Consider the following 15,378-nt stretch of genomic DNA (forward strand, 5'->3'; position numbering starts at 1 on the left):
AGGTGAAAAGAAGCAGCTTGGACTCCTCATGCATAGAAGGAAGCATGAGGTCAGTCCGTTGCTCTCCTCAGGTAGGCAGAGGGAGTGCAGCGCCAAGGATTACAAAATAGATATCCACGTTGAAAAATGTTGTCTGTCGAATCTTAATGGAAATGCTGTCTTTAATATGCGTGGATTTGATTTTTATCCTTTTGTTTTCTTTGAGTCGTCGGGAAATGGCAAAGTGGGGATGCTGCTATTTGACTTGTTGAATCACACATGGAAACACGCGCACACACACACACATACACACACACACACACACACACACACACACATTCACAATTTCCTTATCTAGCGAGCAGAATATGACAGATTGGCAAACAGACTGTGAAAAGAACAGATTGACAGACACACATAGGCTACACGCGCACACATACACAGGCGCAAACATGCGCACACAGCCCAAACACAAGCGGATATTTGTGCATACAGTATATGACAACAGAGGCCGGGTTGGCGCCTGCTACATCTACATACACATGCTGCTACACTGCGCGCGCGCGCACACACACACACACACACACACACACACACGCACAACGTGCAAGCAGACGAAATCGCTTGTGCTGCATCTTTGTGCAACCAGCTGCACACAAACACACACGCACGCACGTGTGTGCACACACACACACACACAACCAAAGACACGCATCCAGGCTAAATCACTTGTATGTTGGTGACGTGCACTCAGTCACACATTAGCACATAAAGCTTATTATCACATGCATATTTTTATGCCATCTTAAAATAAATTATAACATATTTGTGATTATTTTTTCCCCCCAGAATCAATCTCCTTCCACTGCAGTCTAACTAACCATCATCTCAGCCAAAGTAAGCTATATTTTACATTCCTTTTCCTCCATCTTCTATGCTTCCCTCCCTCTTCTCTCTCATCTTCTCTTCTATCAATGATGTTGCTGCTCGTGTCAAAGTTACCATCACTGTCTGTCTGTCTGTCTGTCTGTCTGTCTGTCTGTCTGTCTGTCTGTCTGTCAAAACAAAACAACGTATACAATCTTCTGAATAGATAAATGTGTAAACAGAGCTGTTACATTACAACTTGTAATGTAACAGCTTGCAACTTACAGCAACCTATCTTACAACTCTCTCTGTCTAACTGTCTGTCTCTCATCCGCCATCATTGTCTCTTTCATTCTCATTGTTCACTTTGAGATGTTCTGTGTTGCTTCTTCTTATGTGGAAGAAGTCGTGTTTGAGACAAAGTCATCTGTTGACATTTCTGTAATTGATCCCAAGACGCAACATCTGATCTCTCTCGTCTTCCTCTCCACTTCTCTCTCTCTCTCTCCCCCCACACTCATTTTCCAGCCAGAAACTGGACGGTGAACTTTGTGAGGGGGAAACCATTTCCAGCAGACATAAGGACGGATCACACTGGACTTAGGAGAAGATGAAGATAACACAGAAACACAACGGAAAGAAGAAGCTCACAGACGTCATTTTAATTCCTCCCTCCTCCTCGTCTCCATTACTTTATTTACTTCCTTTCTTCACTCACTTTTCCCTCCCTCCTTATTCCTTCTTTAACCACTTAAGGCCTATATTTCAGAAATAGCCCAAATAGCTGATCTACAAGCTCATCACAATGCGTTGTGAGCTGCTTTGTGAGCTATGAAACATTTTCAAATGTTTTGAAATTCTTTTGAGACTTAGAATTTTCTTTTAGATTTTGTCTTTATTTTGTTTCTTTAGAATTTATTTTAGAATGTATTTTACTTTCTTTCTTTTTTTTTCTTTTTCTTTTTTTTTAAGTTTCACCTACAGTATGTTGCCAATGCCCAAAAAAGGTCTGCCAGGTTGAAAGTGGCTAAATAAACAACAGCAAAAAAAACCAACAACAACAACAATAACCATTGCTGACAGGAGCACAGCAGATTGGATCAGTGGCCAACGCTTCCCCTCACACACACACACACACACACACACACACACACACACACACACACACACACACACACACATCAGCGCTGACATTAACCACAAAAGGACTGGGGGGGGTGGGGGGGATCAGCTGCCCCTCTGGAGACCAGCAGAGAGCCCCCTGCCTGCTGCGCTGCTCCGCCATTTTGGATCTGCCAGTCTCAGTCGCTGGCAGAGTCATTGACACCAAAGGCACTTCAGCAACAGACAGTGCGGCCATTGTCTGTGTGAACCCCGCGCGTCTTCCCCACCACCACACTAGCATAGAGGCCAACAACGCCACTCCGGTCTGAACCACTGACTGCGCCGCTGCTGCCTTTTGGGCTGGCTGACTGCACGAGTCACATGCTGCTCCCGGGCATCTGATAATAAACAGGAAGTAATATGCGGCGACGGGGGGGACGGGGTGCATAAATCCACCCTAAAGATAGGAGGTTCTTCTCGAATGTATTGTTGTGTGCCCCCGCGTGTCGTTTTCATAATGCTGATTGGAGCACTGAAGGGGCTTTTTGCAGGTTTCGTGTTAAGACTGGATGCTATTATGTATACATATTTTCCCCCCGTGTGTGTAATTGGATGGTATAGGCTAGGTGTGATTGCATCTATGCAAATGAGGCAGGGGTGGTGTGAGCATGCACACATACAGACAGACGCACACACACACACACATGCACGCGCACACACACAAGAGGGAGGGAGGGAGAGAGAGATACACACACACACACACACACACACACACATATAGTCAGCAGTCATTCTTATTGTTACAAGACAGTGGAGCACTGTTCATGTTCGCATACAAACACTCTCGCGCACACACAGACAGACACACACGTGCACGCACGCACACACACACACACACACACACACACACACACACACACACACAGACAGACACACAACACACTGTGGCCATTTTACAGCCTGGCACAGTGCACAGATCAGTGGAAAGATAAATCAACGACAGGCAAGGTTACTTTCAAAGTACAGTATAAGCGCTGCCTTGATTTAATGAACTGTAACAGCATATTATGGTATCCGTCAGCATTATATATCCAACAAGGACAATGTTATGACCAAAAGCAATCCGTTTCTTTTTTTGTTTATCACCGACGTTGAGGGTTTATGGATGAAATGGTATATGGTCTGGACATGTGTTCTGTCTGTCACACATCTCAAGGACTCGTGGCTAAAAACTATCGTTATTATTATTATTAATATTATTTTTTTCGGTCTGGTTTGGACTTTGAGATATAGTAATAGTATAACCCTGTGCCTTATAGTATTCCTCGGTATACAATTTAGAGGAAGAGTGAACTTATGGTGCTTTTGTATTCCTGCCTTTCAAGATGGGTCTTTTTGAAAAACGATGGATTGAATCAAATATTATGTACGTTTTATATAAGTTGTTATATATGCCAAAGGTATAAAAACAAACATGTATGTGCAATGTTGTCAATTTATTCTGTGGCTCTTTCTTAACCCCCTGAGGCCTTAAGTGTCCCTATCCTAGGACGAACATTTGAGGGAGATAGCAGATCTACAAGCTCACAACACATCACGCAGTGAGTGCAATTTTTGGACGGAGATATTTAGTGTAGATGGGGAGAAAAGGAGGGTCTAGTTCTAGTATTAGAGCCCTGAGGGACTCCTCCAGTCAACTAGATATATATAGTCTCTGCTGGGTGGAAACCTCATATGTCCAAAGCTGTTACTTTTCAGGATCAAAATTAGTAGCTACTTTTGATACTTTTGTGTGACGCTGTAGTATCGGCAAAGTGTTTTGACATGAAAATAACTGAATTTGAACCCTGAAAAGTAACAGTTTTGGATGCGGTTTTCTTTCCACCCGGTATTTGTTCCATGAAATGGGGATACAATGAGTCAAGGCTCTTTTACTTTATATAAAAGGGCAGTTGAACCAAACGTGACTTTACGATTACTGTGCTTCAAAAGGAGACCGGATTTGATTTGGGGAATTTAGAATGTTGAATTTTTTTGGAGCCCTCGACACCAGGGGGAAATGCCAGTCCTGTGACATCTTCAGGTGACACTGGCTGGGAGGGTTGGAATGGCGGATTCACTGCAATAATGAAGAATTCACAAAACTGCTTCTCTATGTTCATCTTGAGACCTCATGTAGACAGAAGAGAGAGAGAGAAAACAGACACTTGAAGTCACTTTTCAGTCTAATCCCTCCTTTTTTTTTAAACAAACCCAGTTTGTTTTTTATGGCTGGGCAATATGCTAATATTACAGAATTTTTATACTGTCATATGAATTGTTGCCTGGGATTTTGTATTTTGTAATATGATATTGCGTTTTTTACTCTCTCAAGTCCTATTTTTTTACTTTTATTTTTCTTCCCCAAAAGTAGCTCAAATAGCGGATCCAGCCAAGCTGTTGTGAGGTTGTAGATTGTCCATTTTCCGCTATTTTTGAAAACTCGTAGAAAGGATATCGTCACAATACGGTATTATTGTCACAATATTGGGATATTTGGTCAAACATATTATGATATTAGATTTAATTTCGGGTGCATGTGTTTTGTTAGACATAACAGTCTTCCCCAAACCCTAATCTAAACTTAACCTCACAGGAAGCCACGGGTGATTTTTAACCTGCAGCATGGATTCGTTTTAACCCACCACACATGTCGGGAGCCCCAGGTGATTTTTAACCGTGACTATTGACTGTAGGACTGTTGTATGTCTGACCCCTTCATTTCGGCCACATCGCCTATTGCCTTGTTCTACAGTATGTAAGGGTTTTTTTGTTTACGTCATCATCACCACAGAACAAATAATGGTTAAAGGTACAAAAAACATGTGATAGAACCAAAGCCCGCAGAGAGTGGGCGAGGTCAAACCTGCATCCTCTGTACAGCAGCATTCTTCACTGTATCAGATCTGGCACATTTCATAGCAACTCTGCATCCAAATTCTAAAATTGCAAATGGGTATTGAGCCGTACTGAATCAATATGTAATTTGTCGGCACCGGAGAAGTCCATACACTATGTAGCCTATAGCTGTTTGGAACAGTGCATTATATCGAAAGCAACATAATGAACACCATCTTTCATTCTTATTGCAATATAGATTGTCATAAATAGAATCCCTTGCCTCCATGCACCCCTTGCATATAGCAGTATTCGTGTGCGTGTATAGAAACTTTTCTCGCTTTAATTTTTTTGTTTAATATTCTCTGCTGTGTCAACCTCTGCCTAATGTTGAATGTTGATGTTTACATTTTTTTTCCGTGCGAGGAGTCGGAATTTGGAATTTTGGTATGCCGGAATGCTAATGGATAATGCATGCTATGGTTCTACAGCGTACTTGATGATAATTGTTGTTGGAGTGTTTCTACTTTGTTATGTTTGAATTAAAACTGGACTGAAGCCATGGAAAGTTCTACATTATCTCTCGGAGAAGAGAGAGAGAGAAGAGAGAGGAGAGAGCGTGTGTGTGTGTGTGTGTGTGTGTGTGTGTGTGTGTGTGTGTGTGTGTGTGTGTGTGTGTGTGTGTGTGTGTGTGTGTGTGTGTGTGTGTGTGTGTGTGTGTGTGTGTGTGTGTGTGTGTGTGTGTGTGTGTGTGTGTGGTCGTCGGGGTGGGCTGGTTGAGAGGTTGTGCTTGAACTCTGTAACTGGCCTAACCTTTAACCCCGAATGTTCTGTAATGAGCTGAGTCTCTCCACTGAAAGACAGCTGTTATACACACAGGCGCACGCGCGTACACACACACACACACACACACACACACACACACACACCAGAATGATTAGATAACTGCAGCACAGTATCAAATTCTCGACAGAGAGAGCAAGGGAGCGGATGGTCAACTGTGTGTGTGTGTGTGTGTGTGTGTGCGCGTGTGTGTGTGTGCGTGCGTGTGCGTACGTGCGTGTCCATCTGTGCATGCGTGTGTGAGGGACACAGAGAGAGAGAGAGAGGAATGAGCAAGAGATAAAGGGTGGGCAGTATAGGGAGGGAGGGAGTCATGCAACAGGAAGAGGCAGAGCTGGGGAGGGGGAGAGAGAGAGAGGGGAGCTCAGTCCGGAGGAGGAGGACAGGAGACAGTAGGTGGGAATGATGGGAAATGAGCGAGGGCGAAGGGGCAGACAGACAGAGAGGCACAGTCAAGGGGAGAGAGAGAGAGAGAGAGAGAGAGAGAGAAGGAGAAGGGGAAAAAGGCATGGGAAGAATAGAGAAGGGGGGCTTATGGAAAGAGAGAGAATGGAGAGAGAGAGAGAGAGGGGGGAGACACAAAGAGACAGGGTGGTATGGCGGCAAGCAGTAGAAAGTAGAGTTACAAGAACTTTTTTTTCTGTCTTCCTAATAGACCTGAGAGAGAGGGGGGGGGAGAGGTCGAGAGAGTTGTAGAATGGATGAAGGAAAGTGGTGAGAGAGAGGGAGAGAGAGGGGGAGAGAGAGGTAAAAGGGAGGAGGGGGTACGTGTGTTGACAAAGCAGCGAGACTGTGGCAAACAAAGAGAACGTGAAGAGAATGAGTCGAGGGAAACATCAAAGGGATTTTTCAGGCCCCGTTACCGGGACAACAGACATTTGCATGCGATTAGCTTTTTACATCATATTAAGAAGGGTTAGGGTGAGGGGAGGGGAGCGGGGGGGGTGGAGTTTGAGAGGAGGGGAGCTATAGATCATACACACACACACACACACAGCACAGGGTGTAGGAGACAGAGAGAGAGAGAGAGGGGAGGGAGGGAGAGAAAAGAGAGAGACGTTGGTCATCTCACGCGGATAAACTGACTTATAGGCAGCCAGCCAAGCGTTTCTTTTGTAAATGAGTGAGCATGTTGGGCGAAGATACAGTAATACAGCCACGCCACTGCAGACATTTTAGTCTCGGGGAGGTCAGCGTAGAGCAGACAGACGCTATGCAAAGGATCAGTGTGTGGGTGCGTGCGTGCACGTGCTTGCGCATGTGTGTCTGAAAAGGAACTTTTAACAACAGTGACTGATATAGACACACAACAACAAGACAACAGATGCTCACACACACACACACACACACACACATGAATATTTTGGCAGAAACAACTTCAAGTTCAAATAACTCATCTTCACGCTCCCCCACCCCCAAATGTCACATTTGCTATTTTAGAGTTTTGATTTTTATTTATTTATTATATATTTTAATAATTAGTTCAGGTTTGTAGGTTTTTTCCTCTTCCTCTTTACATCAGATAAATAGCATCCTGGACACTAGCCTTGTGTACGTGCATTGCTGCACCTATCGGCTTGCTGCTTATGTATACACACTGTATATGGAATGCATGCAGTGACACGTGTGTGTGCATTATGTGCATAACATCTGGGTGCGAGCATTCATAAATATATACAAGGCGTGTGTGCACTGTACACACGCCATACAGAGTGCATTGTTCGACACGCGATATAAACACCCTACACCACATTATATGTCAGAGTCGCACAATGTAAACACTATACACCGGGTAATCGGACGCAATATACGGGAGAGAGAGGGAGATCCGCCAATATAAATACCTTATACCGTATAGTATACCACAACGTACAATAATGGAAACCCAACACGCACACTTGTTTATTTAATTTTTTTAGGGAATGGGCCCAGCCGGCGTACAATGCATGTTAACCATCTAACTGTATAGTGGGAAAGCCTGTCCAACAGGCGTACCTCACACAACCTCTGCTATAGAAGACATTAGATGTGATTCTGTGGGTTAACACCCTCCAGCATATCCCACACACACACGTGGATTGTAACATTAAACCCTCTGTATCTCACATCAAGCTCCTTCCTTCCTTCCTTTCTTCCCTCCTCTCCTCTGCCCTTCCATCAATCCACGTCTCACTACCCTTCTTCCTCCTTCCCTTCCCTTCCCTTCGTTCCCTCTAACCTTTTCCCTGGTATCTTCCCTCCCTCTCTATCCATCCATCCATCTATCTTCAACCATCCATCCCTCCTTCTCTCCCTCCCACTTCCCCCACTTTCTCTTTTCCTCCTTCTGTCTCTCCGTCCCTTTGCTTGTTCACCCCCCCCCCCCCTCACCACTACCACCACACACACACACACACCTCAGTCTCTCCCTCTCTCTGGCCTGTACTGTGTGTGTGTGTGTGTGTGTGTGTGTGTGTGTGTGTGTGTGTGTGTGTGCGTGTGTGCGCGGTGTACGCACGTGCGCGGTGTACGCACGTGCGCGCTTCCGTCCGTGTGCGTGTGGGAGACAGAGATGCTTCACTGCCCTCAGTATTGTGGCTGCATTGTGCCAGTAGGCGTCGCCTCGACAGCCGTTGTCACGGCAGCATTGTGATGGGGGGAGAGGGAGAGAGAGAGAGAGAGAGAGAAAGGGAGAAAGGGAGAGAGAGAAAGGTTGAGGGGGGGTGTATTACAGTATCAATACCATGACACTGCGACAAAAAGGACAGCCGCCCTGTGGCTGCATATCACTCCACCTCTGCACCCCTCTGTCTCCCTCTCTCTCTCTCTGTCCGTCCGTCCATCCATCCATCCATCCATCCATCCGTCTGCCCGCCCTGCCCACCTCTCTCCCCCTCCCTCTCACCCTGGCTCGGGTCCCCCTCCCCCCGCCCCCCTCAAATCAATTCCCCTCCCCTTCCTCCCAATTGATTCCCCACCATCCCCTCACTAAATATGTACATATTGATCCATCCCCGTGTCTCACTCCTTTTCTCTCCTCTGCTTCTTCTTCTCCTTCTCCTCCACCCCCCCCCCTCCCTCCCTCCCTCCATCCCTTGTTTTCACTCAAACATCTATCAGATTTCATCCCCTCCATCAACCCACCCCCACCCCGCCGACATCCTCCACCTCCTCCTCCTCCCTCGTTCCTTATCTCACTCCATCTCTCACTCGCTGTATCTCCCCCAACCCCCCCCCACACACCACCATCACCACCACCCTACTCCACTCTTTCCATCCCACTTTTTCCTCATCTTTCATTCCACCCCCCCCCCCCCCCCCCCTCCCCCCCACATTATTCTTTTCCTTCTCCCCGTACCATCTCTCCTGCCCTCCTCCCCCCCTCTCCCTCCCTTTAGGCTGTTTCTTCTTTTCTCTTTCTGTTTGTCTCTGTCTCACTCACTCTCTGCATATTAATTGGCGCATTTCTGCTGCGGCGAAGAAAACAATCAAAGCGTCAGGGGCGGGTGATGATGCCATTGTGGCAGACACCAACACGTACACATATGCTGCGAGTGTGTGTGTGTGTGTGTGTGTGTGTGTGTACACACACACACACACACGCCATGTGTACACACAGGCACACACACACACACTCGCAGAGTGTGAATAGTTGCTATAAAATATCCAGCAGACAGATTTTCATGTATATAGTGTCTATACAATATGTGCGCACACACACACACACACACACACACACACACACACACACACACATAGGCTGAATTCAAAATGAGTACACACACACACACACACACAGTAACAGTACAGCTACAGTTGCAGAAACACAGCAGTACGCAGATGTTGTGCATGCATATTATGCACATGCACTGCTTAGAAACAAAAATGAAAAATGACAAAATGACAACCTAACACCCCCACCCTCACACACAAACACACACACACACACACACACAGATTCCCCGTGTGCCCACCAGGGCTGAAACGAGCGTGCTCTGCACATATGCCACTCACTCAGTTCAGACCCTCAGATGCACAATGGCTGGCTTTACAATGGCTGATCCACATCCAGGAGATATGATCTGCGTCAGCAGCGCACACACACACACACACACACACACACACAATGAATTTGAATTTCCCATCAGCCCCCAAGACAAACGTTTACATTGAGCCCTGTATTCCGCTAGCTGCTACACATCACATCCAACGTTTGAAACCGGTCCAAAGGCCTTTACGCTTGAAATGTAGACCGGAACTTATAAAGCCACAATCTGGAACTTATTTCAATGATTAATGCTTATTTTAACCGATCTGGAGTATCTTAATGCAATACAACTAGGCCTACATCTGCAGTGGTTGAAGGTGGTCTGGAAATTTAGGGGGCGCATAGTTAGTCTGACACCAATAGTCCGACATACGTGGCCGGTTAAGACTCACCGTGGCTCCGCCATGCGTTACCGGTTAAGACGCATACGTGGCCGGTTAAGACTCACCCGTGGCTCCGCCATGCGTTACCGGTTAAGACGCATACTTGGCCGGTTAAGACTCACCCGTGGCTCAGCCATGCGTTACCGGTTAAGACGCATACGTGGCCGGTTAAGACTCACCCGTGGCTCCGCCATGCGTTACCGGTTAAGACGCATACGTGGCCGGTTAAGACTAACCCGTGGCTTCCGCGTGCAGTTAGGGTTAGGTTAGGGTTAGGGGCTAGGCCGGGTGTCGGACTGTTACTACGTCTGACCAAAGGTATGCACCCGAAATCTTGACCATGATAGATAAATAATTATATAAGTACAGACAGGCAGACGAGTGGTTCTCAGACATTTCCATGTCAAGGAAGGAAAGAGAAGGATCTACACACCGTTTTTAATGCTTCAAAATAATTTATTACCAAAAAGCGGTAAAACAAAACAATATGGCCTTCGCCAGGTATCCTATACTGACAAAGGCCATATACCTGACAAAGGCCATATATGCCGAAACGTGTTTATTTTGTACCGCTTTTTGGTAATACATAATTTGTTCTCTCTGTGGTGCTTTCACGCCCACTTGCTGTAGTTGAGACCTATATGTTTCTCATTGGCTGTACTGACAACCTATCGTCCTGATTGGCTGCCTCGTCTCTAGCCAACCACACACTTTTTGCCTCTAGCCGACCTCTCAGCCATGGGATATAAGGCAGCAGCTGGTAATTATGTGTCATCAATTCTTGTTTTTTAGGTTTTTTTTGCTTTTATTGATATGGTACAGTGATTTTGACAGGAAAGGGGAGAGAGACAAGGGGAAGACATGCGGCAAAGGCCGACGGGCTCGGGACTCGAACCCGCGGCACGCCGTCAGGCTGGATTACCGGCCTAGGTGCCTGGACCACTCAGCCGTGGCCCAGGTAATACATTATTTTTGGAGCATTCAAAACGGTGTGCACTGTGCAGACTTAAGTTGCTCCTCTTTAGTTTATCTCTTGTTCGAGCACCCGTTGAATTTTCTTGGATGTGCGATGTGCACCTCCTGACACTCATGTCGAGGAAGGAACCTCAAATGGATTTGGTGGAGTGATCAGTGATCCCATTTGAGACAATTTTGTAACCCCAAGATTTAACAGAACAAACAAACTTGAAAATAGGAAGGAGAGGTCGCACAGCTCGTAGTCACGATGCTAGCCCCTCCTATATACAGCTTTTCGTCCCAACATGTGTCACATTTGCCATTGACAATGAAAGGAGAATTTACATCATATGTGTCCGAACGAATCGGCTTTTTGTGGCAACACAAACATTAAATGCCATTGACAATGAAAGGAGAATTCACGTCATATGTGGACGAGCAAATCCGTTATTTTGTCCTAACACAAACATTAAATGCCATTGACAATTAATAAATTCAGTTGTCATCTTACAAGGTCATACCATAAGTTGACAAATTAAAAAGTATATTTTTAAAAAAAAATTAATTGGATGATGTGTACGACAACAAGAGCGCCCCTCACTTCACACGGGTGTGATTTTTTATTATATTACCTTGCCTTCTTCAAGGTTTGACAGGGAAGGTAGACTTGTTCACATTTATAGAGGTAACCCCAAGATTTGTCAACATTTTGTCAACGATTTTCGAAAACAGTATCAACTAGAAAAAGTGCCCCTCGGGGCACAGGTCTCCACCAGGGCAGGTCAGGTTGTGGCCTCCTGGTGGCGCTATAATAGGCCAATGTGAAAAGGGTGCCATTTCTTCATACGCCTTTGATGGCAATTGGATGATTTGAGGCATTTTGTTCCAAAAATGTGTTTTGCAAAAATCAACCTGTTGGTGGCGCTATAACAGGCCAATGTGAAAAGGGTGGGATATATTCCTCAGCCTAGTACGAAAATGTGTGAAAGATTTCACGTAAATTGCATGCTGCGTTCATGATTTGAGGCGTTTTTTGTTCAAAACGGGGCAATCTTGCAAACTGTGAAAGCCAATTATAGCCAATTAGGATGGAATTTGAAATATCGGACAGATCCGACTTGCGCACATGACCATAGAGATACTGTGTAACGATTTTACAAAAGTCGGCCTCCTGGTGGCGCTATAAAAGGCAGATGTGGAAAATGCAGGTCAAAGGTTTGTCCTTGGCCTCTAGGGAGTGTGCATACAACGTTTCACGCAAATCGGTGCAGTTTTAGGTAAAACATGTGAAAAGCTGCCTCATGGTGGCGCTATAACAGGCCATTCTGGAAAATGTGGGGCAGAGGTTCATCGTTGGCATCCAGGGAGTGTGTGTGCAAAGTTTGGCATCGACCGGGTTAACGGTGCCGGAGATTAGCTGGTAACGGACGGACACACACACACACACACACGGACGGAGTGCAAAACATACTCTCTCCCCATGCCTTCGGCCTGGTGGAGACAACAATAGAGCCTAAAGAAAACTAAGTGTCTATAAAAGTGTTCCTTTAGAGCAGTGGTTCCCAAACTTTTTCATGTCAAGGACCCCCAAGTTGACACTATTTAGCCCGCGGACCCCCATTTGACGTGATATGCCAGGGACCCCCATAAGAGAAGATTTTACGGCTCTAGCAGTGATTCTCAACACGTTTAAATTCAAGGACCCCCAGTTTGACATGCATTTGTCTACAGACCCCCATTTAATGGCATTTCTATCTCTGGAACCCCCAATTTATATTGTAAAATCAATGTTAATTTAACGGGTCCATTTGGTTGCATTTTGTATACTCTCAGAGTTACATTTGGTTCCAAACTATAATTTAGCTGGGGACCCCGTAGAACTCCGTCAAGGACCCCTGGGGGTCCCTGGACCCCACTTTGGGAACCACTGCTTTAGACACCCCCTCCAAGGGGCTCCCGGGCCACACTTTGGGAACCACTGCTTTAGACACCCCCTCCAAGGGGCCCCCGGGCCACACTTTGGTGCTCTTATACTGTATGTTGTGACCCCAAGAGGGTCCAACATACAGTATAAGAGTATACAGGGTATCTACACATTTCTAAAGGTATAGCCTACGATTCAATGACTCGTAAGACCGCTTTTTAATACCAAATAGTAGCCTAATATAGTAAGAGGCAAATATTATGTGAAGATAGTCGATCTGACAATTCCAAGTGCTTGTCCCTATAGGACCCTAGGTGAGGGGTCCCTAGTTCAAATTATGCTAGGATTATTTATTATGGGTGGGGGGTCACAGCCTGAAAAGTTTGGGAACCCTATAACACCTATTGACCTGCCCTGCCTAAATGCTCATGACAAGTGTAACGCCCGGGATTCAAACTCAGGTCTCCCGCGTGAAAATCCAACATCTTAACCACTGACTAGAGACCAAAGGGATATCCCTATGGACTGGGGGAGATATTAGACTTTTGAGGCCATCAGGCAGAGGCTCTGAGGCACTGCTACACTAGCCTGGTTAATAAACCAGACCGAATCAGCCGTTGGCAAAAAAAAGTTGCCTACCAGCGGATTTCGGTCTGGCGAGGCTCAGTAGCACGCCTCTTTCCTACAATCGAGAACAGGTCGGACCAATCGGGACACGGTATGCAATATGGGCGGGCTTTGGTACAGTGACGTTCAATGCTTGAGACTTTTGACTGACAGTAGCTCTGACCAATTGCGTCAAAGAGAAAATGTTCCCCGGGAAATTAAATCCAAGTGGAGCCAGCCCAGACTGATATACCGCGACAGTGTTGTGTGATATTAGTCTGGCTTATTAGCCAGGCTACTGCTACACTAGCACAAAATCACTCCCCTGCTGGGCCAAACAGAGCGATATAGAAATGTGGTCTCTCATGTGGGTTCGAATCCCAGCAGCTGTATGGGACACACTTAATTAGCAGCTTTTTAATTTTAACACTGCCTGAGCCACCACCACAAACCATTAGCTCCAATTCAGAATTCAGTATTACATAATACTCTTTTCCCGCGGTCTGAAGCCGTTTGTTGTTGTTTTGGTGACATTTGGACCTCACCACCTGCCTCGTGCTGATTGTGGTCCTGTGCTCCTGTCAAAGGGCGTGAGGTGGAGAGGCGCGTGGGACGGTGAAATCAGTGGAATGCGCTGCACCTGCGCCACTCCACGCGTCTATATGCTGCTGATGAGCCCACAATCCCACATATAGCAGCAGGGGCAAATCTTTCCTCGTGCGCAAAACACAGCTCGGTGGAGCGAGTGAAAAAGAGTGATTCAGAATTAAAAAATAATAATGACTTTCTATTTTGAATTTTCCATTTGAAAATCGTATAAAACAAACTATAGGCCACCACATAAACCCTCTATATACTTTAGTTAACTGGCTCTTTTGCCTTGATACAATCGTCTTGTGTAAAATAATATACACCAATAAGGTACGTGGCTCTGTACTTGGACTGCTTTTTCTGTCTATAGTGTCTGCTCCAAATCTCTTCCAAAAATAGCTGAGCTTTTACTTTTATACCCCCCCCCCCCATCATTATGCTGGGGTGCAAGTGCATGGTTTTAACTTCTTTGTTTTTTACACCTGTAACTTGACCGACTTGTTGAAATGGCCTTAACTTCTGTGCACCTAAAATAAACAGTAACCTCGTTGCAAATAAATGGCCCATTATTAGCCTACAATAGGCATTTTGTGTCATTCATGTCGCCTTTGCAACCGCATGTGCTTCCTTCCGGGGTGTTTTTTTTAATGAAAAACGGATGGCGTTTGATCCTGTGTCACAGTGTCATCACTTTCTTTGGACACATTTTGATGCAGATGAGGATCATGAGGTGCGTTAGTTTTAAGTTTTTAAGTATTTTGTGTCAAACTGTTATTAAAGTGTTAACCTTGTGGTTGGGTGACGGGTATGTACTACTGTGGACTATACCTGATCGGGCGCCTCATACTACACTATAGCAGTATGCGTGCATTGCGTGGAGTGGAGGTTGTGTGTGTGGACTGTGTGGAGCCCTCTCTCTCTCTCTCTCTCTCTCGTGCTGATAGTTGCCCCGCGTGTCAGCGGCGTTCTAAAATGGTGCTCGTGAGATTATAATTACATTTTCAACCTCCATCACTCTCCCTCCCACTCTCCTCTCTCCCCCTATTCACTCACTACTAGTGCACAATAAATGGATCTTTGGAGGAAAAAAATGCAAGGAGAGAGTGTAGGGTGTGTGTGTGTGTGTGAGAGAGAGCGAGAGAGAGAGAGGGGAGAGAGGAGGGGAGGAGGAGAAGAGAGGGAGGGAGGGGGGAATGGAGTATGCTTGTATACAACCCTGA

General features: G+C 45.8%; 1 protein-coding gene across 2 annotated transcripts in view; it reads left to right on the plus strand.

The window, feature by feature from the left end:
* The window catches only part of arhgef40 (Rho guanine nucleotide exchange factor (GEF) 40), an 84,728-nt gene extending 81,016 nt beyond the window's left edge, over nt 1-3,712 (plus strand). For both annotated transcript variants that reach the window (XM_079490408.1, XM_079490407.1), the window contains exons 27-28: nt 829-876; nt 1,375-3,712. In XM_079490408.1, the coding sequence (XP_079346534.1) occupies nt 829-855 (27 nt within the window). In that variant the 3' untranslated portion in view covers nt 856-876; nt 1,375-3,712. The remainder of the gene's footprint in view (nt 1-828; nt 877-1,374) is intronic.
* Nucleotides 3,713-15,378: the final 11,666 nt, after the last annotated feature.

Source organism: Electrona antarctica (assembly GCF_951216825.1).
Source record: "Electrona antarctica genome assembly, chromosome: 21".
Classification (NCBI taxonomy): domain Eukaryota; kingdom Metazoa; phylum Chordata; class Actinopteri; order Myctophiformes; family Myctophidae; genus Electrona; species Electrona antarctica.